The sequence below is a fragment of the Notechis scutatus genome, chromosome 3, assembly GCF_049901735.1.
Source record: "Notechis scutatus isolate UNSWTSFEM ecotype Mainland chromosome 3, rNotScu1.2, whole genome shotgun sequence".
Taxonomy (NCBI): Eukaryota; Metazoa; Chordata; class Lepidosauria; order Squamata; family Elapidae; genus Notechis; species Notechis scutatus.
Window position 1 is genome coordinate 95,555,985 of NC_142011.1, and position 27,185 is coordinate 95,583,169.

The window sequence follows — 27,185 nt, forward strand, 5'->3', positions numbered from 1 at the left end:
TAGCAACTCCTGACAGCCCCAGCCGGACACCTGAACGGAGCCCGGGCGGAACTGCCTGTTGCTGCTGCCGAAGCACCGCCGGGTCGCCTCCTCCAAGCAGCCCGCCCGCCCGCCGGGCTTCCCCTCTGCCGCGCGGCTCGGGGCCAGGCGCGAGTGCCCGCGAGTTAAAAGGAAGCCGAAAGTAGCTGGGAAGTTGCTCGGGTTTCCGGGGCTTCCAGGTTTAAACTTTGCACAGGCAAAGTTTGCAGGCGGGAGCGTCTTCCCGCCGAGGAGCGGGAAGGGTTCCGCCTGGCGGGCGGGCGGGCTGCTTGGAGGAGGTGACCCGGTGGTGCTCCAGGTTTCCCCTCTGCCGTGCAGCTCGGGGCCAGGCGCGGCCCGCGAGTTAAAGGAAGCCGAAATTGCTGGGAAGTTGCTCGGGTTTCCGGGGCTTCCAGGGCTTTGCAAAGGCAAAGTTTGCAGGCTGGAGCGTCTGGCCCCGAGCCGCACGGCAGCCCGCTCCAAGCAGCCCGCCCGCCCGCCGGGCGAACCTTCCCACTCCTTGGCGGGAAGACGCTCCCGCCTGCAAACTTTGCCTTTGCAAAGCCCTGGAAGCCCCAGAAACCCGAGCAACTTCCCAGCAACTTTCGGCTTCATTTTAACTCGTGGGCGCTCACGCCTTGCCCCGAGCTGCACGGTGGAGGGGAAGCCCAGAGCACCGCCGGGTCGCCTCCTCCAAGCAGCCCGCCTGCCCGCCGGGCTTCCTCCACCGCGCAGCTCGGGGCCAGGCACGAGCGCCCGCGAGTTAAAACGAAGCAGAAAGTTGCTGGGAAGTTGCTCGGGTGCTGGGAGCAGGCTTTTAAAGTGCTGCCCGAGCAGGACCGCCGAGCTGGGAAACGGGGCACCAAGGCAGGGCAAGGCTCCACCAGCAGCGGCCTAGCTTTAGGTGGCTCCAAGCAGCCCACCCCGCCCGCCGGGTGGAACCCTTCCCGCTCCTCGGCGGGAAGACGCTCCAGCCTGCAAGCTTTGCCTTTGCAAAGTTTAAGCCTGGAAGCCCCGGAAAAAAAAGGGGGATCGGCGGGGACTCACCTTCGGAGAGGTCGCACTCGAAGGTGATTTCGAACTCCCAGCCGAGGCCTTTGCAAATTTCTTTTCTTTCCTACCCCTAGATCGCTCCGCACTGTTTTGCAGCTTTGGGGGCCACGCGGCACAGGGCAATACGCCACGCCCAGCAATTTTTTTTCAGGGGCGGGCCGGATTGGACAGACCAATGGCAGCGATTTTTTTTCAGGGGCGGGCCGGATTGGACAGACCAACGGGCCGGATGTGGCTCGCGGGCCGTAGTTTGCCCACCCCTGCTCTAGGCATCTTACAATCCTTAAAACACATGATTAAAAACAAAAGTAGCTTCTAATACATATGCAAATTTATGGAAATTATCATATCAACCAAGATTGCAATGAGATCAATGGGACATTACTACAGAGAAGGGTGTCTCTACAAAGTATTCTTGATCACGAATCTATCCAAATAACAAATTTAAATACAACTTTTTTCCTCTTCAAAACAATTAGGACTAGAGGAACTAAGAAAACCGTTCCATTTCAAATTGCTATTAAGCAAGGGTGGGATTCTACCAGTTCGCACCTATTTGCTAGAACAGGTGGTTAACATTCTAAGCAGTTTGGAGAACCGGTTATTAGAAGAAATTACTGGCCTAATCTTGTAAGGAAGGCAGAAAGGAAACATTCTGGTGTTGCTTACAGAAACTGCCTCTCCATTAACCCTTATTACATTCATGGCAGGATTAGACTTTCTGTCTCAGGAACTTCTCTGGAGTCCCCCCCCCCTCCTTTACTGGTACTTTGCTTGTGTGGAGTGACCATTCAAAGTTACACTAGCACTGAAAAAAGTGACTTATGACCATTTTTCACACTTACAACATGTTGCAGCATCCCCAGTCATGAGAGGCCAGGCGAGGAGATGAGTGCCTTGATATGAGTGATACTGGCCACGCCCAGCCAATAACATGACCACCAAGCCATGTCCATCCAGTCACATGACCACCAAGCCACACCCACCACCTAAGCCACACCCACAGAACCGGTTGTTAAAAAATTGAATCCCACCCTGCTATTAAGGGTGCAGAATCAAGTATAGGTTGTAAACATCTGTACTTTCCAAAACTAGAAATGAGCCACATATTCTACTATAGTAAACGCTTCTTTGAAAATAATAAAGTAACAGCCACTTGGCTCAGGTATGGGATTTTTAATTGATTCAGTATATTTCTCCATGTACTGTTCCGCCACTGTCCCCAAAGAGCCATTCTGTTCTTCACCCTCTCCTGGTAGAAGAGCAACCAAGAGTCACGTGGCTGCTGAATCTTTACTCCACTCGGCCTACAGCAGCCTTTCCCAAATTGGTACCCTCCAGGTGTGTTTTGCACAGCTTCCACCATCTTCAGCCAATATGGCCATTGAGCCGGTGGGAAAGGGGAGAGTGTATGTGTGTATGTGAGAGAGAGAACGTCAATGTGGCCATTGGGCAAGAGTGGTGGGAAAGGTGTGCATGTGCGTGTGTTCACGTGACACAGACAATATGCCATTATATAGTGTGTGTGTGTGTGTGTGCGCGCGCCACAAGATGGGGAAGGCTTCTCTAGAGTCGGGAGAGGGCAGCCTTAGCTTTCGGATGTACAAGGTGGTAGAAATGGTACCTTTTTAGCCTGAGGAGGCTGATCCAGCGGACGGGGTCGTGCAAACCCAGACACTTAAAAGTTAACCGTAGTACGAGCTAAACCCGGGTAAAGCGTTTTGCGGGAACTATCGCCCAAGGCGGTAGACCCTTCTACGAGAAACTTAGGTGGTGCAAAAGCTCACACCAACAGAACCATAGGAAAGGTTTGCCCGTCTTGCCCGGCTCCCGTGCGATTCCCATTCTCTCGCCGGCTGAGACGCGCAAGAATCCGCCTAGGATTGGGAGCTCCGAAGGGCTTTCCGGGCGAAGGACGCGCGCGCCCCTTCTATTGTCACGAGGCTGAAGGAAAGGGGGAAAAATGCTATTTGCTGTTTGAATAACTGGCCGCGCAAACAACCCTTGCCGACCAGCTGCCTTTCTTACACAATGGAAACCCAAGCACTTAAGCAGAGTTCAGGGCGGGCTACCTTACAGGCGGCGGCGCTGTCACTCCAGGGGGCACCTTACAAGGCGGGCGCGCCTGTCACTCAACACTCCGTGGGTTACCCCCATTCACCCAACCGCGCCCCTTCTCCGGCCTGAGAGAGAGAATTACCCTCTTCCAGCCGCCGAATATTAATGAAGGAGGAAAAGGCTATTGGCGGAGACGGCGAGGTTCCCGGTACGTCACCACATTCAAGCTCCTGAGGGCCAATCCCGATTGGCCGAGCTCTCAGCGGCAGCTCCAAACGACATTTGCATGGCCGGGGAAGGATGGCAAGCAAGAAGGACGGCAGGCAACCCTTTGTTGCCGATCCCGGCAGGCTGAGAGACCTGCGCGTGCATCTGGAGACGCTGGCCGGTTGGCTGCGGTGCGTGTGCGCGCGCCCCCTCCCTCCTCTGCCTCCTGTTGCGATCTAGGTTGCAAAGAAGGAAGCGGGGCGAAGCTTTGAAATAACTTTGCCAGCAGGTGCAACAGATTTCTGCATGGTCGGCTTGTGCGAAAAAGCAAGCGCCTGGTCGCATCGCACCCTCCTGGGTCCTCCTTTAAGCACGGGCTCAAGTCTCGTTTCTGGGGTCCCCGTGTTCATCTTGCTTCTTACTGCTGCTGCCGTCAGTATCCCTGCGAGGAGTGCAGGGGATACTAACCTCCTCTCCCTTTCAGGATGGTAGACCTGGAGAATGAGGTTCCTCCGCTTCCTCCGAGATACAGGTTCCGGGATTTGCTACTGGGAGATCAGGGATGGCAGAACGACGAGAGGTGAGTAGGCGAGGTGAAGCGTTTGTGCAAAGAAAGATACAGAGATGGGAGGGGGAGAGAGAGGCAGTGATGATGCGTGTAATATGAGGTGTTCCTAGAAATAGGGAACGTGTGGCTTTTATTTCTTCTACGTTGCAATGGCTTGAGAAAGAATATAATTCTGGAATGAATGGATAAATACATATAGGCACCTGACGTTTTGCATATGTCTTGCATAATGTCCATACTGTATAAGCCTAAGGATGAATTTTGATAATTTATTTCCTAACCTTTATGGATCCTTTTATTCTTCAGCCATTTGTACATGCTACTTCTACATGTTGTCAATTCATACATTTGCTGTGGGTATCCGTGTGCATGGATGTATGGCATGAATACACCTGAACAAGTATGGATTTGCCTATGTATGTATGTAGTATGTATGTATGTATGTATGTATGTATGTATGTATGTATGAAATTGCTACTAATATTGGTTTCTGTGAGTTGGCTCTCTTCTTTTCCACTATTCTTTTCTATTTATCCAGTGGCCATATCCTCTTATACCTCACTTTTCTCTTGGGTGTTTCCTACTTCTCCACATTCTGTTATGTCTGAAGATTGACTGATGTTCACCAGTCCTTCAATTCTTGGAGAAGAGATCAATATCAGTTAACTTTCCTATTTGAAGGAATAGGTTAACTGCTAATAATGATTCTCTCCCTGTTTGTGTAGGCTTTCTGAAATGCACCACCATGCTAAGCATGCTTGCTTCAGTATCACGTGTCCTTTCTATGAGAAAAAATAATGAACATTAAGTAAGGCATTTCTAAAAAAAAACAAGAGTCAGTTTTAGAAGCTTCTGTTAAACCTATTTTCATTCTTCTATTAGACTCTGGTGATCTTCCAACCAGAGGCTTAAAATAAATATGGAAAAATTACATCTACTTAGCCTTATCATTGCTGAAGCATCAGGTCTTTCCTGACAAATCACTGGGACCATTGGACTACAGTTGCCTGATGGAGCTAAATAAAGTCCATCAATACTTTATTCCATTTTGCTTTTTTACATTAATTAGACAGGCTAAAATTCTGTGCTTATGGCTGAATCTCTTACTGGTAAAAGCCAGAGCTACAACATATATGCAGTTTAATGTATTTTCCTTGAAATAAATATTGAGTCCTTTTTGCTTTCAGTGGAAAAGATAAAGAACTGTCTTAAATTCTCTCATTGGGCTGCTAGATTTAAACATACAACCTTTTACTTTTACCCTGCCTTTTATATTATTTTAATTATATTATTTGTATCTTTTATAATGTATTTTAACACAAGCGTTCATTACCATATGATACAAAATATCCATGCCTATGTTTATTAGATATAATATTTATTGCATTAAGTGTAGCGTATTCCAGGATAAGCGTGTAAAGGATTGGGTCTCATGTAGAATTGATATTGTAGCAATATGATACCATATCTAGAATATCAATATAGTAGTGACAGGTAGATACTATTGAGAGGTGCGTCTTCTGGCCTTCCTTAGTATTTGACTTCAAGAAAGTCATAATTATTCCAGACCTTTTTTTCTGAATGTGTTGATTACTGCACATTACTAGGAAATAGATACGTTAGGGCATTCAAAACAAATTACAAAGCTGAATGGATGATTCTGTGACATCTCAAGATTATCTAATGTGTGAGTAACATATAGTGCCCCTAAAACATGCTCCTTTCTGTTATATTATTCGTAATATCTTGATGAACACCACCATTGCCTTTCCTATGTGTGTTGGAGTACACACAGTGCCTCGTGCCATGATCAGGTATCCAAATATTCACAGTGTTGACTTCCTCCACCCCTTTAGTAAGTGTGGCTAGTTCCAGTTTTCTTCCTTGCTTTGAAATTGGAGATGGCCTCTGAGCAATTTTATAAATCTAAGCTTTGAACAGCGGATTATTTCTATTGTACCATTTAAAAAGTTATTTAAATTATTTAAAAAATATGAAATATAAACCTAACTTTAAAAATGGATAGAAACCAAAAAATGAAAAGGAGAAAAATAATCCAATGAGCTAAAACTAATAATCTACCTTTGATTGATCAATAGTGCCTGGATTATTAATAAGTACCATGTGGTACTATAGTACAATTAAATACAAAATATTATTGCAAAATATACAGTCCCTGCCCAAATAATACAGGTTGCTTCATCCTTTGATTAGTAAAGAATATTGCTTTTTCCAAAACAGATAAGTTACGTGTTTTCAAAAGCATTACTCCTGTTATATTATGTTTCTAATTTCTCAGAATGATTCCATTAACCTCAATGAACGGTACAATTATATATAATCAGATTGCAAATCTTAGTATATTTATTTTATTTGTATTTATTAAATTTATGTATTGCCTATGTCCCTAATAGTATGATTCTGGGTGGCTCATATAATTCAAAATCACATTACCCCCTTTAACATTTAAATATTTCCCCATGAATATAAATACTATATTTAAAAATGTACCAACAGGATATATGACCCTAACATATAGATCTATGAACTCTCAATTGTTTTATGTCTCCAGTTAAGATAATCTGATGGTCATTCTTTCAAGAATTCTGGTAAACATACATTTAGGAATAGTTTACTAAATCCAGATAAAATTTTCTCTGAGAATTTTATTTTAGGCAAAATGCAACTTCAGTTATTGTTTTTCTAATAAAATGCTTATGAAGTAACAACCAGTAAGAAAAATCTTATCTCAGTAAATGTCCCTAAGAATATGTTTTATACACATGTTTGCTCACTGGCTAGGTTCCCATGTAATGCCTAGTTATAATTAGCTTTAGTTTGGCTTGGCTTGCCATGATACATAAAACAATTTAGTAGTAGGTGAGTGCCAGATCATGACTTCAACACATTGTGGTTAAAACCTGGTGTGCTTTTTTTCAAACCTTAAAGCCCACCAGTTTATAAAGAAGGGCACTGGTAGCCCCACCCTGAAAATATTCCCAGGCCAGGTAATAGCCCATATGCTATGAGGCCCAGGCTGGTTATTACCCAATTGGATGTAATCCAAAACAACTTCATAAGGAAGATGGGCCTCCTCAAGAGCTGCTTATTGAAGGATGGAGATTACCTTCCATCCCCAATTAAAATGCATCTTACATTATTGGGCATTAAAAGAACCTACTGTAGAAAACCTTCAAGAATCCTGCTTTGCCACATGTTTTCTCCATTACACAGTTGGGAATCAATTAACTAAATTTTGTCACTCATCAATTTATTCCTTATCACCTTTGGGAGAATGTCTCAGAACAGAAAAAAAAATGTTAGAGATAAGTTTTTTTGAAAGAGATGGCAATAAAGATGCCGCTGCAGTACAATCATCCAAAATTTATCTTGGTATCATCACTGTATAAACTACTGTATATACTCGAGTATAAGCCTAGTTTTTCAGCCCATTTTTTGTGCTGAAAAAACCCCCCTCGGCTTATACTCGAGTCAGATTCCCCTCTGAAAAAAAAAAAAATGGTGTGGAGATCCGGAGCTGGGCAGGCGCTTCCCTGCTTCCGTGTTTCCTTTGCAACTTTTAAGCATGGGGGTAATCGGAAGCAGAAAAGTTCTTGCATGAGGATATGTTTTTCTTTTTAACTGTTTTTAGGGGGAAGACTCACCGTCATGTGAGAATGCTCAGACACGAAATCTATCCGCCCGAAAATAAGTGTGTGTGTGTGTGTGGGGGGAATTTTAACAGAGGGAAGATGTAGGGAGAAGGCAAAAGCGACGGAAGATCCTTCAGGGGAAACTGAGGGGAGACTCACCCTTGGTCCAGATGAGCCCCTTCCCGCCCCTAAGGAAGCAGAGGCAGCCAGCAAGGGCAGGCAAGCCCGCTTCACAGACTCCGTCCGTCCTCACTCCCACCCACCCACCCACCCAAAGCCACAAAGTCCCCCAATCGCGCAGCCCAGAATCGCCTTCCCCTCAGGGGGCAGCAACGACGCCCGGTTTTCCCGAGACAAGAAGCTCCGCTGTGCAATGAAAGCGCCCTGGCTCTAGGCTTGCGGGCTCAGAAAACAACGCGAGCCGAGGTGGCTTTGGCTCCGCTCGGCTTCTCCAACATCCAGCACCGCCCTGTTCTATGTGCCGGGCCCGGCAAGTCCGAGCAGCCAGCGCGTGGAGCAGGACGGCGCCGGAGATCGTTGGCTGCCTCTTTCGCAGCACGGGAGGCCTCCCCCGGCTGGCCAGCTGCTCTCCTCCTTCTCTGCCTGTTTGTTCTTTGTGACCGAGGAGGAGGAGACCGGCCGGCTGGTTGGGGGAGGCTTTCTGCGCCGAGGGAGGCGGCTGCTGGTGTCCGGCTTTGCTCCACTTCTCCGATGGTCCGGCGCGGCCCTGTTCTTTACTTGGGCAGCCAGGCGCCCGCAACGGCGCCCACGGCAGCAACAGGCAGTTCCGCCCGGGCTCCGCTCAGGTGTCCGGCTGGGGCTGTCGGGAGTTGCTGCCGCCGGTGCGGCCCCAGTCCCGCGTCGCCGGGAAGGGAAAGGCAAAAAGGAAGAGCGCGGCAGTGCTGAGCGCAGGCAGAGAAGGAGGAGAACAGCTGGCCAGCCGGGGGAGGCCTCCCGTGCTGCGAAAGAGGCAGCCAACGATCTCCGGCGCCGTCCTGCTCCACGCGCTGGCGGGTGTCGTTGCTGCCTCCTGAGGGGAGGGCGATTCTGGGCTGCGCGATTGGGGGACTTCGTGGCTTTGGGTGGGTGGGTGGGTGGGAGTGAGGACGGACGGAGTCTGTGAAGCGGGGCTTGCCTGCCCTTGCTGGCTGCCTCTGCTTCCTTAGGGGCGGGAAGGGGCTCATCTGGACCAAGGGTGAGTCTCCCCCTCAGTTTCCCCTGAAGGATCTTCCGTCGCTTTTGCCTTCTCCCTACATCTCCGCTCAGGTGTCTGGCTGGGGCTGTCGGGAGTTGCTGCCGCCAGTGCGGCTCCGGTCCCGCGTTGCCTTGGGAAGGGTGGGGCAAAACCAGGAGCCGCTGAGCCTGAGCCTCCGGTGCCGCTGCTGCTGTTGCAAAGTGCTGCCGCGGCTCTTCCTTTTTGCCTTTCCTTCCCGAGGCGACGCGGGACTGGGGCCGCGCCGGCGGTAGCGACTCCTGACTCAGGGGGCCTCCGAGGGAGGGGAAGAGAGTGACTCCTGCCTCCCGCTGTCATCATCATCATCTTCTTTTGGGTTAGTGAATCAATTAAACCTTTCATGATAGTGAGATCGTTTCCCAAATTAATTATTTTTATTTTTGAAATTTACCAGTAGCTGCTGCATTTCCCACCCTCGGCTTATACTCGAGTCAATAAGTTTTCCCAGTTTTTTTGTGTAAAATTAGGTGCCTCGGCTTATATTCGGGTCGACTTATACTCGAGTATATACGGTATATAGAAATCTCACCCAGTACCTGGTTAATATTACCAGTGCCTTATTGAGAAGGGCTTTTACATCTCTTCGTCTGTAGCCAGTGCCCTCTTCATATCTTGAAAGAAGATGTTGTAAATGCCCTCTCCTTCCCCATTATTAATTATTTAATTTATAATAATGTCCTCCATTGCCCCATTTATAATCTGATTATGGTCAAATAATTGATGGTAGGTGAACTCAAGGGTTTGGACCTTGAACAATTGAATTATCTTCTTGCAGACAATGTTTCCAAATATGAGTAGCCAGGTTGTGACTTTTACTTTGCTGTTATTTAGAAAGAAATGCTTAAATTCATAGTTGTAGTACTGGGTATATCTTGTTTTGACCTTCTACATAATATTCTTTTTATTATATTATAACCTTACTATTCTGCTGTTATTTTATGGTATGTTAATTGTTATGATCTGTGGTTAGAACGATAAACATGTTAATCCATCTAGTTAGAGATCTAGGTGCCAGGCACTTTCTATGTTATTCTTTCACAAATTAGGTGTATGATTTGTTTTAGCTAAAAAATATCAGATTATATACTCCCCAAAATGCATTTGCAAACCTCTTGGTCCTATAACATGCTGAGACTCCCAAAAATTTAAACTTATTTCACACATTTTGGGCTTTTACTTTGAATAATACAAGTCTAACAAAATGAGATTTGGGAATTCTATTCTTATGTCTTGGCTTTAATATTTCTGATCACCACACAGAAATTTGTAGAGAGGAAAGGACTTTTTCATAAAGTATAGAAACTGATTCTCTACCTAAAGAAAAATTTGTGTGGATGTTTATGTATTCATCCCTGGCTTTTGAAGAAGGACTCTTGTATTCTTTGTTGCCAAGAACTGAGAAGAGAATTGGAGAAACATGGAAAATATAACATGTTTTCTGAGTTGAAGAGCATGTGATTGTTGAAATGTAGAAGTTCAGAAGTATTTGCCAAAAAGAACACCAACATGTCTATTGCCTCCTTGAATTATTGGTATTGGATTTATGGAAATGTTTGTCATCTTTTGCTTGAAATATCTAGGGGAGCTTTATTTTGTAACAATATGGTGCTGCAGTTAAAAACAAAAGAGGTGGAAATTGTATAAAGCTGAAAGCAAATTGCAATTTAAGTTGAAAATGAAAGATTGTTCATATATATGAATTGCAAAAGGCTAAGCCAATTAGGAAATAACTTTTTGTTTTTGTGGTGATATTGTCATTTATGTGGATGGCTGCTGTGTACATATTTTCATAGAAATATGATTGCTTTTAGGTTAAAATTGGTAACATTGCCATAGAAACTGTCAGCCCTCACTGATAGGAAATTTTTCTTCATTAAATATTTCCTAACATTGTAATCCTTTGGGAAGCAGATCGCTCAACTATAGAGTGATGTCCAACATTGATAAATGGTAAGTCACAGGAGTCACACTGACAGCAGTGGTGCACTTTGTATGTTTTTTAAAGGATTATATGAACACATGGATAAAGACTTGCTCCTGCCTATGCAAAGAGAAAACACTATTCACACTTGCCCTCTTGTTCATGTTCATGCTTTGTTACTCTTTCTCCTTTCACAGCTGTCCCTGTTTTGTAAAGTGCCATGCATGTTAATGATGCTAAATTAACAATTGACATCCCTCTACGTGCTAGCATTTTTTTTCCAGTGCTAAGGTGATTAATGAGTTATTCATTTTATGAAGGGAAAGGGGTTTGGAGAGCTCCTCGCTTTATATCACAGCGTTAGTCCCATTTAGATTTTAGAAGAGGTTGATTTTAGCTCAAGCTTTACAGTTTGTATAGATGGAGCTGATACTGAAATTCTCTTGGATTACATGGCTTGTGTTTTTATTGGAATTTTTTTTCCATTCTTCCACTACAAATAATAAAAGCAAATTAAAATGTTAGGTGGGCAATTCCTGGAAGTAATTCTGTAAATGTACTTTAGCCACAGTACATGCCATTTTTGGAAGTGGTGGAAGGAGCTGTATAGAACATTACAATTGAAATGAATGGGGTATGGGTGACAGAAATCAATTGGGATTCAGCTGAATTTGGTTAACATTTCCTCCCTCCCTCCCTCGGAGCTCTTTCTATCAGTCTTGAGATGCCACAGGCTGAGGAGAATCCAGAGTTGTATTATGTGATTGACTGCGCTAGGTAGTAGAGTAACAATGAAGTGGAGATTGATAGACTCCACTCTGTATCAAGTCATTCAGGCTTGATACAGAGTTTTAGCTGCTCTACAGATAGACCATGACACCAGAGGCTTCTCAGTACGTCCTTGTGTCAAGACTGCACTGGGTTAATAATGAAAAGAAGTTTGCCACTGTGGGAGGTAAACTTGTACAGTGGTAAACTACTTAGTCCCATGTCCAGAGAAAGGAACTTTGTGGTTGTTTATACAATATGGGACTTTTCCACATTCAATTTCCTCTGTGTGCTCTGGGTCAAAAAGGCACCACTAGTTATATCCTGAATGTCAGATTGCAGAGTACAATGCTCAAAGCATTATATCAGGAATGTGATACATAAATTATTTGATAGAGTTAAAGATATATTACAGGAATATATAAGGGAGTGTGTAGTGCATTATTTCTTGTCTAGGTTGAAGTTACTTGCACTGAAGACTTGCACTGAAGTTGTGCAACCCTAGAAGGTGGAGATCAGAATAAAACCTGGACACTGTTGTTTAAGACTACTTTTATTAGAACAACCATTGAAAAAAGAATCTTGCAAAAGAATCTTGCAATGTGCTGAGTGTGCTTCCCTTCCTTTCCATTTTACCTTCATGTGAAAGGGGAAGCTGTCAGAGAAACTTTTGGAAACCACTTTTTTGCTGTGGGCTCAAGCCACTTTGATTTGATAGTTGCCTTGGTAACACAGCTTCCCTCTGCTTGTCAAGGCCATCCTATATGTTCTCTACAGCAACATCGGCTAATAATAAACACAATGTCAGGATTTTTAAGGAAACTGATAGAAGAACCCACAAAATGCCACATTAGTGATATTCCATTGAGTTGAGAGAATATCTTGCTAGCAGATTGTTCACCCGAAAAATGCATATGATTGAGAAAGAGAGAAAGAGATGGATTTTCCATGGTATAAATAAAAGTAATTATACCATAATGAAGCCATACAGACTGTTTAGGAAATCAATTTATATGATTTCTAAATGTATTCCATTGTTGATAAAATACACTTAGAATACACTTGTACTTGAAAAATTATGGTAAATTTGAAAGAACACATTTTTTTCAGTTTATATTAATGCTTTAAATGAGCTTTAAACATTAGTTGTAAATCTTGAGTATAACCATGATTGTTTGCATTATATCTTTGAATACCACATGTACTTTGTCATTTTTAGTGACTATTTTAATATCTGTTGTCCTATTTTGGGATTTCTACCCAGAACAGTATGCTCCAGCTTTGATGCCCTGGGATACTGCTGTTTAGTAGACTTAATAAATCTAAGGTATAAATCTTACAGAACTGGCAAAATTCCAGCCTAAAAAAAGATTTATATGGGAATAATTCTCTTTGAGTAGAATGGGATTTAATGAGTAGATACACATAAGATTTAGTTGCCAAAATAGAGTTTACTACTAGATTATAAAATAGGCAACAACTTTGCTGTCCTCCTCTGTTTCTTTCTCTCTTTCTCTTTTGTTTTTCTTTTTCTTCTCTTCTCTTCTCTTTTCTTTTCACTGATGGTTAACAGAGTCAATAACTGAACAAAATGTTCCCTGAATGTTGCTATATTATATTACAGGAGCAATAAATGAATTACAGTACTTATAATAATGGACATCCATCCTCAACATAATTCTGTAATACCAATAGGTTAGGGAATCCAGTAACTGTTAGAACAATTTGGGGTGGGGGAACAAAATCATAATAAAGCTTGCAATATTCTTATACTCATTACTGAACCTTCAGGGCAGGGCTAATTGTCTTGACTATTTGTTTGACTAGTAGACAACTGGTGACCTGTTGGGTCAACCTTTCAAAGGTATTTTCTTACACAGAAAAATAGAATGAGTATTGGCAGGCAAAAAAGCAATGGGAGTGGGAGAAACTCCCAATTTCCTGCTGGCTTTCCTCATTTCCTGTTGTTTGTAGGAAGCTGTCAGGGAGCACTGAAAATCACTCCTTTTTGGCTGACCTGCAAATGCCTTGCCATTTTTCTGGGAGAAGGGGTAACAAAAGGAAGCTGTGACTGTGAGGAAAACCTTATCCCTGCTCCCCAACCTGACATCCCCTCAAGAGTCCCTTCCTTCCAGATAGGAAGAGAACACATTCAACAATGGTCTGTGTCCCCCAGCCAGCCCTACTCCAGCAGGCATCCAAGTTGCTCCCCCATCTTTCTTTTGCCATCCACCACTGTTAAGAGATTTCAAATTTCGGTCTCAGTTCCAAAGCACCAATTGTTGTTCATCTATCTGCACACAATTTCTCACCAGCAAATTGGGTGCACGGGCCAGAGAGAGGTGGGAAAGAGAGTGGGGATATGGTTCTCCCATCCTCCCTTGTGCCATGCAGCAGATGGATTTCTGGGAAATGTAGTTGGAAGAATTTTTTTATTGCAATGGGAATTATGGGTCCTGGTGTTCTGTAAATTATCTCATTTGAATTACCTTAGTCCTGTGATGGCGAACCTATGGCATGCATGCCAGAATTGGACAGAAGCGGTCGTGCCTCCTTGGCAAAAGTGGTGGGAAGGGGGGCTGCACAGGGCATGGCCGGTTCTTCTGGGTCACCCAAGCCGGCCAGGCGCTCTGGAGCACGGATGCGCCGTGGGCTGGAGCCACGCAAGAACCCCACTCAGATGGAGAGGGAGGGAAGCCCCGGCCTGCCTGTCCTGGCCCACAGCTCTGCCCCTCTTCGGGCTGTGGCACTGCTGCTTCCAGGTGGGATGCTGGAAGAGGAGCTGCTAGCAGGGAGGTGAGCTGCCCACATGGCTCACTGGGTAGAGCAGTTGACCGCCCAGCCAGCAAATGCTCACGGAGGAAAGCCAGTGTAGGAGGTGCGCTCGCTAGGAAGCAGTCACTCCTTTGTGACTCCTTTGGCAGAAGTGGTGTGTGTGTGTTTCTGCTGGCTTGTTGTAGGTGGCAGGCTAGAGAGGGGCGCTTCATCCCGGCCAGAGTTGGGGCAAAGCTCTCCCACCTTCTGGCTCCCCAACCCAACCCCAGAAACACTGATGCCCCTTCCCTTCAAGGCCAGGAAGGGGCTCCAGCTTTCCAGTGGAGGGTGGTGGCATTCCCCACCAAACTTTCTTTACCTGTCCAGGCCCGGATCATCGGTAGGGATGTCCCGCCATCCCAATAGGGACCAGGGGGCGGGCAGGGAGTCATGAGGGCCCTTAAATGCCAGGCGGAGCTGCGCATGCGCACCAGAAACTGGAAGACCAGGCACACCAGAAACCAGAAGATATGTGTTTTTTTTGGTTTCCGGCACGTGGGAGAGATGCGCACTCCCATTTTGGCACACAGTGCCAAAAAGGTTAGCCATCACTGCCTTAGTCTAATAATTGGTTTCCTATACTTTTCAGTTTCACTCAATTGAAGATTACTAGCAGACATGAGAATTTTAGTAGTATATAGTAGATTATTGGATATTACAGAGGTTACATCTTCAACATGTGCAAGAATAAATAAATATATATAGTTCTAAACGTAAGATCAGAATTGGGACCGGAAATTTGTCATAAGTTCTGGCATCCATCTGCCAGGGCCCAATTTTGCGACCATTTTTATGGCAGTTGTCAGGCGAATCATATGGTCTTAAATCTGAATCCAATTTTCTGAATGGCACTTTTTCCCCAGAAATTGACAAAAACCACCAGAAACCAGCCCCCCAAAAATCACTAATCACTAATCACATGTGACCACAGAATGCTTCAACCAGTCTTAAACTTTAGCTGGTTGCCAAGCACGTGATAATGTGGTCATGTGACCATGTGGAGTGGGAGGAGACAGCACAACATTTTTAAAGCCATAAGTGCTTTATGTAAAGCACTTTTTTCCAGGATATTGTTTTGACCCAGCCTTTGCAAGCAACAAGAAACCACTTATGAGTAAAACAAACCCCTTTTTAAAACCGGGCAGAAACAGTGTTTATTCACGTTGAATAGACAAAACCAAAATAGTCACAAATGAGCATCTTTTCCCCTTCTGAAACAGGGCACAGTCTCTGTTTACATGAGAACTCAAGATAAAAATTCTTTCAATGATTAAGCCAAGCAGAAACAGTTCCTGTTCACACCGGCTGAGGCAAATTCACTACCTATTATTTCCCAGCAGGGAGATTCAATTGATGCCCCAAGTACAGAGCAGTTCATCCCAACAAACCTGTTCTGGCAAAGAAATCTGACTTGATTGATGTACACTGGAAGACAAACGGCTGTCTGTTACAACAGGCCATTCCCAAATCCCTACTATTTATTTCACAGCCAAGGAGGGGCTGACTAGCACCTACAACTTCTTATCCCTGAGAGCCGGCTTATTGCCTTTTGTTGCTCTGCTCTGCTCTCCTCTAAGCATACACGTATCTGGGATGAGCACCATCTGCTGCTCCCCCTCACTCAGCTCAGGCCTGAAGATAGTTCCCATTCCACCTGGGGGCAGACAGAAGGCCCTAGCTGTACATCTGCCTCTGATCCTGCTTCCTCATCAGAGCCTTCCAAAGGCTCCAAAGCTGGCCCAGGCTTCTCCTCCCCGTCTTCTGACTCTGCTGCTAGCCTGATGGGCCACAACAGCTATTGTAACTCCAAATGGTCATTATCGGCCATAAATCGAGAATTACCTTTAATCTGTATATGTCATATACAAATATACATTTCACATTCATGTAGTAGATTTGCTCACGCTGTTTGCTTAAATTTATGTGCTTACACTCCCTTCCTCAAATATAAATATATAGTGAAGAATTGTATAAACAGCCTTTTACCACTTGATGCTATTGTTGAATGTGCTCCGTCTTGATTAGAACTGTTAATTATTTACTAGCTGTCAATATAATATAAACTTCTCTGTTTACTTTTATTATGGAAAGGTTCAAAGAATAGATATCTGACTTTGTTTGGAGAAAGCTGGGTTTCCTTGGAAGCTCATGAGCCTCGATCAATAGAATCAGTAACTTGGAAAATAGAAAGAGAACTTGAATATTATATAAGTGGGCTCTGTGGCAGCTTGTGACAGATGTCTTTTTCAGACTAAGTGTTTACTGCTCTTGGTGAGGGAGGGAGGTATTCATACATTTATTCATTTACAGGGCTCATAGGGCATTCCTAGCAAAACCGATTCTGAGTGGCATACAATTTCTCCTTCATAAGTCAGGATAAAAACAAAAGAAATTGATCTAATAAAATAACATTGTAATAAAAATACTTATATAAGAGCCAGGAATAGAATATATTTGATAAGTCACAATTATTTCAGTAACTTGAGGGAAAATAAATACAGGTAGTCCTCAACTTATGATAACAATTGACCCCAAAAATTTCCATTGCTAAGCAAGACAGCTGTTGAGGGAGTTTGGCCCCATTGTACGACCTTTCTTGCTACAGTTGTTAAGTGAATCACTTCAGTTAGTAACACAGTTATTGAGTGAATCTGGCTCTCCCATTGACTTCGCTTGTCAGAAGGTCGCAAAAGGTGATCACATGACCCTGGGACAGTGAAGCTGGCATAAATAGGAACCAAGCATCTGAATTGCAGGATGCCAAGCATCTGAATTATGATCATGTGATCATGGGGATGCTGCAACAGTCGTAAGTGTGAAAAACGGTCATATGTAACTTTTTTGAGTGCTGTTGCAACTTCAGATGGTAACTGAACAAATGGTTGTAAATGGAGGTCTACCAGTTGCAGATTCCAGGACTTGTTTCAACATCTATTTTTTAATAGACACTTAAATGCCAAAAAGGAAAGGGCCGTTCAAATGTCTGAGAGAATGCTGTTCTGTAGGTTTCCTTTCTCAAATATCCAGACTTTCTCCATCTGAATGGATATTTTTATATCTAAACTCAGCAGAACTAGATTTCGAAAGAAAAAAATCTTTCCAATATTCAATGCCAGAATTGTGTGTCTTCTGCACTATTCATTCAGCATGAATCTTGACAGACACAAATTATATTGTTGCTTTGTCTAAGAGCTTTGGAAATCTTATTTTGTCAGAGTGCCTTCAAAAAGTGAACTAACATTTAGAAACAAGCAATCATAACAATATTACCAAGATTTATTTAAAATTTTTTCCAGGAATCATGACAGTTGAATTTATCTGATGGACATCAAGTTGCAAGAATACCAAGCAGATATTTTTCTATATATTTTTTTCTGATTCTAGTTCAGTTTGATGGAAGAGAATTTGATTTCAAAATTATTTTGGAAGAGATGAGAATTTTTGGATAGTATAGTAGTTTTCCTGCACTCATTTAGTTATATGAGAGAGCCCAGTTTAGTCCAGTGATTAAGACACTAAGTTAGAAACTGGGAGAATGTGAGTTCTAGTTGTGCCTTAGCCATGAAAACAAGCTGGGTGACTCTGAGCTAGTCACTGTCTCTCAGCATAATCCCCCTTACGGGATTGTTGTTGAGTGGAAAATAGGAGAAGGAAGATGTGTTCTATATGTTTGCCACTTTAGGTTTTTTGTAAAAATAATAAAGGCAGGATATAAATAAAATAAATAGCATATACAAAGTATGCATGTCTTTCCTTCCACTATACAGTCATCACTTCAGTTTATTGATATATGAAGAACAGTGAAAAGGTAGGGCCAGCATTCCAAATTCAATTATATGTTTCCTATAGACAACTTCAAGTGCAGACACTACTAATTCATGAAAGAATGACCCAGGACAATTATCTTTTACAGATGATCCTTGACATATAACTATAATTGAAGCCATAATTTTGGCCATGAATCTTTGTGGTTGTAAAGTGGGTCAACACCAGACATTAAAACAATTTAGATAGAAAACAATTTACAAGTTTACATTGATGGTTAAATAATGTAACAATAGATTGCTTTATAGCATTGGTATATTTCTAAGCAATACTTATGAAGATATACCAGTGCAATCCTCTTCATTCACTTCTTTGAATTTCTTAAAATACTGGAACAGCATTTTTCCATGGTGGTTTATTTAATTTAATGCTGTGACTTCCTCTCCACTTGTCTGCTTATTCTAAATGTTTTATGAAATCACTATTTCCTTAATCATCTGATTTTTAGAGGTTTAGTTTCAAAGGTTGTTTCGACTATCAGCTGTTCACCTGCCTTCTACTGGTGATCCACAGTTGTTTGGAAGTCTGAAGAAGACATATGATATAATACGTAGTACAGAAGATACTGTTTGGAACTTCCAACAGGTCCTTTTATCTGTGGCTTAGTTTGCTCATAACCACTCCCGTCATGGCTTTGCCCAGCTTCCCCTTTTAAGGACATATATACATGTCTGCAGAGGTGGTATTCAGCAGGTTCTGACCAGTTCTGAAGAATTGGTAGCGGAAATGAGTAGTTCAGAGAACTGACAAATACCACCTCTGACTGGAGATTTTACAGTATCCTTCCCCTGCCACGCCCACTAAGCCACACCCACAGAACTAGTAGTAAAAAATGTTTAATCCCACCACTGCATGTCTGCTACCAAATGCTTCCTCACCCTCTTCTGTTCTAGGAGTTTCTATTTCTTTTCCAGTATTTGCAGAGTGCTCAGCTACTTGTGAAAGATCAACTGGATCTTCCTAAAGTCGCTTACAAGCACTCTACTAACCCATCAATAGCAGGAACAGCCACTCCTCAGTGTGGTTGGAGATCGCATCAAGCTTTCTGCCAGATGTCTTTCATCCACATGGCCATTGAAGAAGCTTGGTTTATTAGATCATTTCTCATTCTTGATAGATCAATCTTAGAGACTTTGCCTGCAGCATCCAGCCATACTGAAAATGCATCTGGTTTTCCACTGTTTCCTCCTAGCCTAAACATTTATCTTCCTCATTGCATACTTCTGTTTCAACTTGTCATCTTAGTGATGGTGGGGGAAAAAAATGAGATGGAAAACGATACAGGAGAAGAAGGGATGGATTTATTAGCTAATTTGTTGGATAGGTTACCCAGACACAGCATGGTCACGGCAACCAGCAGATTATGTCCATTCCCCTTGCCTCTTTCAATAGTTCTATTTGCAAAAACTGTCAAGATAAAACACCATACTATCCACATCTTTTTTAAAAAAAAAAAAAAACAAATTTTATTAATTTTACAGACAAAGCATCATTAAACATTAAAGACATTGAACCTCTTTCCATTATAAATTTTTACAAGGCAAATAAAACATTGTTTTATACAATTCTAATATATCCCATTTCCACTTAAATATTTTTAAGCAAATTTCTCATTATTTCTCTTTACTCTTGTTCAATTACATTTCTTCTATATTTATCCATTTTATACTCATCATATTCATATTTCCCTCTGCCTTGTTTACAAATATTCCTCTCACTTTCTCCCAAGGTTTTATTAAATTTCAATCAGACATACACACACAAAACACAAAAACATAAAACTTCTTTTTAAAAAGTAGCTTGGCCCCGGATTACCTCTCTTTGTATGGACTTCAATTAAATTCATGTTCAGCTTATATGCCATTACCTCTTATTACCCTTCTATATCTTTATTATAACTTCTCCCCGCTTTCCACTCTTCTTAATTCTATTTTATTTATTTCATCTTAATTTAAATCATTATATTTGTATCTTTTGTCCATTCTTTTCCAATTATCCATTTATCTCATTCATATTAGAAAAAAAAATATTTCTCCTGAAATCACTAATCGAAGTATGATGCCTTTCCATCGCTCCCCTACATTAACATTTAAGGTAACACCTAATTCCCTATCTAATTCTGCTTAGTACATTCTACTTACTAAAATAGTAAATCCATAAAGTAATTAAATATATAATTAAACATTAAATCTCATAGCATTCCAATTATCTATTTCAAAAACAAATACCATAATAATAAGTTTATACAAACATCCACACAATAGTCAATTAAACTCTATACTTAAACTAAATGTTTTAGACATTCCTTTTAATATTTTATTAAATCTTAAAATCTATCATTATTAAACCTTTAATATTTTAATCTTTACTTAAGCCTTATAAAATTCTGATTTTCTAATTCTCATACAAATACTACAATACTATCATGTACCTTGCAGAAACATTTTAAAACAAAGTTGTGCATTACCCATTATCCATAAAAAGATTTCTTTTCCACATCTTATTTCATACCTTTGTGGCTTTTTTCCCCCTTCTTCCTTTCTATCTTATCCCATCTGGTCTTTTTACCCCCTTCGCTCCCCCCTCTGTTGCATTTCTCTTTTCTTTTGCTTTCTAACAGTATATTGATTTTGCATCTTATTTTTCTCTTTCTTGGATGTTTTTTTAAGTCTTATGTCCTTTTTCCTTCCTCTCTTTTTCCCTCCTTTCTTGATCAACTTTGTAGACTCATTAAAGATAGCTTCTTCTTCTTCTTCTTCTTCTTCTTCTTCTTCTTCTTCTTCTTCTTCTTCTTCTTCTTCTTCTTCTTCTTCTTCTTCTTCTTCTTCTTCTTCTTCTTCTTCTTCTTCTTCTTCTTCTTCTTCTTCTTCTTCTTCTTCTTCTTCTTCTTCTTTATCCTCCATTAATTGCTGTGTTTGTTGAAAAGTAGCAAGCGCCATTTCTAAAAAGCAAAAAATTTCTCTCACACCGTCTTTACCTTCTTTTTTATTCTACCATAGTCCTCTCTCAGTTCATCAACAGATAAAGCCATTATAAACCTTTTCTTCTTCTTTTTCTCTTCTTCTTCTTTTTAAAACAACTAAGATAATTCAAAGCTTAAAACAATTCCCCAAAATCCCAAAGTCATCAAACAATCCAAACAGAACACAAAGTTCTTCACACTTTTTCTTCCTGGGGTAATATCAATTGGCAAGGGAAAAAAACCCAATCTGTATTTTAAAGTCTTATTACAATTAACTTCCAGTCTCAAAATCTTCCAGGCATCTTCTCCAACAAAATCTTAATGAAATTTTTCCTTTTGTCCTCTCCCTTCCCATTTATAACAGAAAGCTTTAAATTTTTACCTTCTATTAAAATCGCAGGATTTTCAATATCCGTTTGTTAAATCCATGTGGAAGGAGAATAAACTTTCTCTTAAAACACTTTCACTCGCCGCTTGTAAATCTCTTCTGGAAACAAAGTATCTTTCAAAAATCCAAATTTTCAGGATATTACTTGTATTACTTGTATCTTATAATCCAGTTCAGCCAAGAAACTTTCGCTTCAGCACTTTCTCCTTCTTCCTCCAGCACGATCTTGTCCAGCTGTCAGCTTCTTTGTGGCGGCCATTACTGACCGCCGCTCCACCGCCTTGAGAAAGAGGGTTAAGCCGGGTGGGGAAGGGGTCTGCGAAGACCCCAAACCCCTGTCCGGATCCCTCCTATCTTGGGCTGCCTCTTCATGGCAGCCCTAGTCTCCAGATCGATGGATCAGAGGCACCAAAGCGGCTAGCGCAGCAGGGATCGCGCAGGATCGCAAATCCCTGCCGCTCGCGAAGCCGACAAACTGGAAGTCCACTATCCACATCTTATAGTGTTTCCATTTGTCAGAGGTTAGGGCCTTGGTCCTCTCTCTCTCTCTCTCTCTCTCCCTCTCCCTCTCCCTCTCCCTCTCCCCCTCCCTCCCTCCCTCCTTCCCTCCCTCACACACACACACACACACACATTGAGAAGAATCACATTTCTTGAATCAATTGAAGATTTATTGATTAAATGTATACACTTACAGATAAGCTATGAAATCCCTAAAAAATAGACAAAGTTAATAAGATGGAGGGGCATCCTCAAATCACCAGCTACCCTCTAGGATTACATACCACTATGGATTCCCATGGTAATTGACAGAGCCAAGTCTTAATGCTTTCCTGGAAATGGTCTGCCTCACCTCAGGGATCAAGATGTTCCAAAGGGAGGGGCCAGTGGCAGAAAAGGCTCTCTTCCTTGACCCCACAACAGGGTCTGTAACACGTTCCTCCTACTTGACTGACTGGAACATGCTCTAAAGCTTACACAGTGTCTGTAACACACTTTTCCTGCCCACCCAAATGGAACAGGTCTATGTAATTAGGACAAAATGGTTTCTCAGGTAACCTGATACCATGCTGCGGAGGTGGAAATCAAACTTGAACTGGACCTGGAAATAAATTGGTACCCAGTGCATCTCACACAGCATGTGCAATGCTAGCAGCATTCAGAAATGCTTGCGCTGCTGTATTCTGCATCGGATATTTTTCAAGTAGTAGCCCCATATGGAGCACATGGGTTGGCAATCAGCAGTACTGTGAGCACTGTGTAGGATTTTGGCTGTATTGTTTTATATTATCTTACTGCTTTCAAATCAGTATCATCCTCCTTCCAGTTAAATGCTATGATTTGTGACACTTTCCACCGTGAAGAGGAAGGGAAAAAAAATCAAAGCAACTTACCATACACTTACACTCCCTGACAATTATTAATTTGTTCTCATGACAGGCAGTAAAACAAATGTGTCTGGGTTGCCATTTCTCAGGGTTTGCAATTCACTTCATTCTGCCAGTTGAACAAAAAAGAAGTAGAGGGGATTAACACAGAGTAGCTCCCTTGATAAAACCTGTGCCAAATCCCCAGGTAAAAATACCAGTGGAAACACTATGTTGGCATCAGACATAATTGAAATGAGCTTTTGCCAAACTGCTTGGATAATCAAGTGAAAATTTCAGCAACAGAAAGCAATTTTCACCATTAGACAACTATCAAAATAACAAACCTCCAAGGTCTACAGCTACTCTTCTAGCCAGCTGCGTTTACTGTACCCTTGTGCCAAAACAATCAAAACCTTTCCATTATTTCTACACCTCTACTACTGTAATTTCTCCCGTGGAATATTATACTTATACTTCTACTTGTCGTTGTTGTTTTATTGCTGCCAAAAGATTTACAAGACCATTTGTTTTATTGCCCAAATAGATGCCTACTGGATTGCTTTTCTAGCATATTTTGTAGTTTTTATACGTTGCAGATTCCTCTCTCTCTCTCTTTCTCCAAACCACAATGCTAAAAAGGGGTACTATAGTATACTTCATTTTGTTGTGATAATCAACTGCAAATTATGTCAAAGCAAATGTGAAGTAAGAAGTTTGGCTGACTGAGATCGAACTTAAAATTTGACATTCCACTTAAATGAAGGCCAGCTATAGACAAATAAAATGGCCATGGCTTACTGCTCATTTCTACCATTCTGTTTCCTGGTCCTCCTACAGCTATTAAGTTATTTTGCTTTGACAGAGCAAGACAAGTTTAAAGGATCATCTGTTATTGTCTAAATATATCACAATAACCAAGTCAGCCAAAAATGTGCATTTCTGAACTGGTTATCACCCATTATTGAAAACAGAGATTTTTTTAAAAATATGTGAACAGCTGAAATCTCTAGTGTTTTCTCAAAATTGTTGGAACACAAGTATGAATTTTAGCTAATAAAAGAAGGATTTCATATCAGGCTGTATGTCACTATGTATTTGTTGGTATCACAGGTGTCTGCCACATCTGATGTAACACCAAAAAGAACTCCTTGTTCTGGACTTAGACAATGTCTTTAAAAAAAGGACAACATCCAACAGACAAACATCAAAAGACAATATCAAAACAGAGGAATCAGTAGAAAACTAAATATATTTTTAGTATAGCGGATGAAGCCTCTGGGGTGCCTTGACAAATGACTTTGTCCTCCATTTCATCTGATAGTCTCTTTTTAAACGTCTATTAAGCTTTTTTCATTCTAGCCCACATCCTGAGCTAATAGCGGAAGATTTCTGGTATATTCCCACACAGAGCATTTACTTGGTGAGATATGGATTTTCACAGTTGGCAGTCGCTTGTTTGACTGGTCTGTTGAAGCTCTCCTTCAAGGGTGTCACAGAATTGATGTACGTGTCCAAGTCTGGGCTGATCTGCGTCAGAAAGGGGACTGCCCATTTTGCAGTTATAAATGTACATGATTTACATATGGGAAAATAGCCTGGTCTTACAGAGACAAATAATTTCTACTGATCAAGGAAAATACTAAATTGCCCAGGATTTCCCATCATACCTGTCAAGCAGGAGGGCTTGTGTTTAAACATGGAAGGGCTGTAGCCACCATAGCATCATTCACACACACAAAGCATAAGGAAATCTATATACTGTATTTATAATACATATTTCCCTCCCTCCTTTCTTTGTGCAGAAATAGCATGCTGGATGTGAAAAAGGGCAGCTCAACTGGAAAGGAAAGGTAAATGAGAAAGCAAAACCAGATAGTGGTCAGGTATTGCAAAAGGGTAATTGGATATGAAAGAAAATAAAAAAACAACTGTCAAATCTTCAAAAGCCTGTTTTTGGCTGAAAAATTATTTGTATCTTTTTGTTGTTGTTTCAAGATTTTTTGTTCTTACTAGAAGATACATTGCTTGGTTCACAAATTATTCTAATTGGGTGGAAGTCTGGCCCTGTCAGGTAAATTTAGTATCTTAATAACTAATAACTAGGTTGGCAGATTACCTAGTAAAATGACCTTCAACTGACAGGAAGTAGCTGGAATTTCAGACTTTTAATTTTCTAAGTAATAGGTATTTGCAATGGGATAGTGAAGAGAGAAAATAGAAAAGGGGTATGGTAGCAAGCACCTGATCCAACACTGGAATCATAGCTGAATTGAACTGCATAGATCTAAACATGCTAATTTGTAACCATGTTTCAGTTAAAAGTATTATGTTTATGTATTAGTACTGACTGCTTTTATTCAGCTTCCAGTATGTTTCTTTGGTATTGATGATATTGCAACTTTTGCTTTCTTGTGACCTTACTCAGTAGCCTCAAGTTGAGGTTAAACAGGAGAGGCAAAAGACTAGAGCTGTGAAACACCCAATAGAAAAGAGGCCTAGAGTTGGACTTCTCCCTGTCTACCAATACTAACTAGAACTGGCCACTGAATAAGGAAGAGAACCAGTGCAAAACGGTCTCCCAGCCACTGGAATCAGTCCAGGATGCTATAGTTGATATTGACAGCCTCCAAGAGAAAGAGGACCAGCACAGAAACATAATTCCCATCTTGAGACACCCAAAGGTCATCCACAACTATAACTCGTGCTGTCTTGGTACTGTAATCTAGCCCAAATGCAAATTAAAAAGCTCTGGATAATCCACCTCATCCAGTCCCTCCCCACATCTTCTTTACATCCTTCCTTAAAAAGTTATCCAATACAATTGGGTCAAAGTATGTATGGTCTCTTGAGAATGAGGTGCCCACACCCCTATCCCCCTTGAAGGCAATCAGCTTTCTCCTGTATAGAAATTTAGTCTTCTCTTGGACAGAACCACATGCAACCTCTCAGAAGTTCTTGACCAATCAGGAAGGGCTTAGATCCAGAATTCAGGGAGCAGAACTCACAGTGGCAGGGATCCTGCCCACTTCCTCAGGATCAACAACTCAAATACTTCTAGATAACTGAACTAAGTTGTTCCTTCGGAAATAACTTTGTCTGGCAATTGCCGAGTTTAGTGCTTGCAGTGATACTCTTTACTCAGTACTCCAACAGGGCCCTGGCCAGCTTAACTGTTATTGTGATAAGAGCAGAGAAGTAATTGTGGGCCTTTGTGTGTTAAATAAGTTCCTATTTAGCTGTGAATTCAGAAAATAGAGTCAAGTTAATCATTAAATACAAACACATTGTATGCTATTTTTGAAACCTGGACTCTTGCCTTTTTCAGAATTTTGTGCCTGTAATCCCCTATACCTTTATTTTTATATTTACCTCCTTATAATTCTGCCTCAGAGCACCACAAAGGATACTATAAAATACCAATGATGTTCTCTTTGCTGTAAAAACTCTGCCTTAATGGTGCCCCTTGTCATACTATGTTTTTCCATTTCATTAACTATTAAAGAATTAATACCCATCAGACAGCCATTGTAGGTTTTCGTAAAGAAGTGTGCCATTTCAGATTTGTGACTTAAGTCTCTTTTTTAAGTATTAAAAACTTATAACTGAAAATTATAAATACCATAATTAGAGAAAAACATGGATCTGTGGGGTGCTGAAATTGCCTTTCTGGGGATAATGGGCAAATGGGGATAATGGCAGAGAAGGCTTTTCTCCTAGATCCTGCCAGTTGGAATTCTTTGACTGCTGGAATTCACAATATATACCTTCTGTGCCTGATCAGGTGGGATGAGCTGACATAATGGGACGAAAAAGTTTATGTGGGTAACCTTGCCCCATGCCATACAGAGCATTAGATAGCAACTGTTAAGGAACAAAAATCAGCCAACTTGCTGCACCTTGATATAGCTTAAGAGAACAAGTGAACTCTCTTTAGGGGGGATTGTACTGAGTGTTTTTACCTTAATAATAGTTATTCAAAGATAGAGTAACTGATAATATTAGATTATTTAGATAAATGGTTATTGTGCAGCGTGTGTTAAAGCAGAGCAGAAAATCCCCAGAGCATTTTATTTATGCTGCTAGAAGTACTATAAGCATCCTCAGCTGTCAGCTACAAAAGCATTGGCAAGGATTTAGTTATAAACAGCACAGAGAACTTGACAAGCTACTTTATTATTTTTTTCAGGAAAGTTGTGTTGAAATGAACTACACATTGACTGTTGAATCAAGGACCAAAAGTATATTGTTTGGAATATGAGATGCCACAAAAAGTAATATCCCTTCCCCCAATGCCAATTAGTAGTTTATAACTAAAACACTGCATAGAAATATGAAAGCAAAGAAAG

At 41.6% G+C, this 27,185-nt stretch overlaps 1 protein-coding gene across 1 annotated transcript in view; it reads left to right on the forward strand.

Moving 5' to 3' along the window:
• Positions 1–3,290: 3,290 nt before the first annotated feature.
• KCNT2 (potassium sodium-activated channel subfamily T member 2) overlaps positions 3,291–27,185 on the forward strand; it is a 255,342-nt gene continuing 231,447 nt past the window's right edge. The window contains exons 1-2 of the mRNA XM_087960820.1: positions 3,291–3,527; positions 3,821–3,916. Coding sequence (XP_087816946.1) covers positions 3,430–3,527; positions 3,821–3,916 — 194 coding nt within the window. The 5' untranslated portion in view covers positions 3,291–3,429. The remainder of the gene's footprint in view (positions 3,528–3,820; positions 3,917–27,185) is intronic.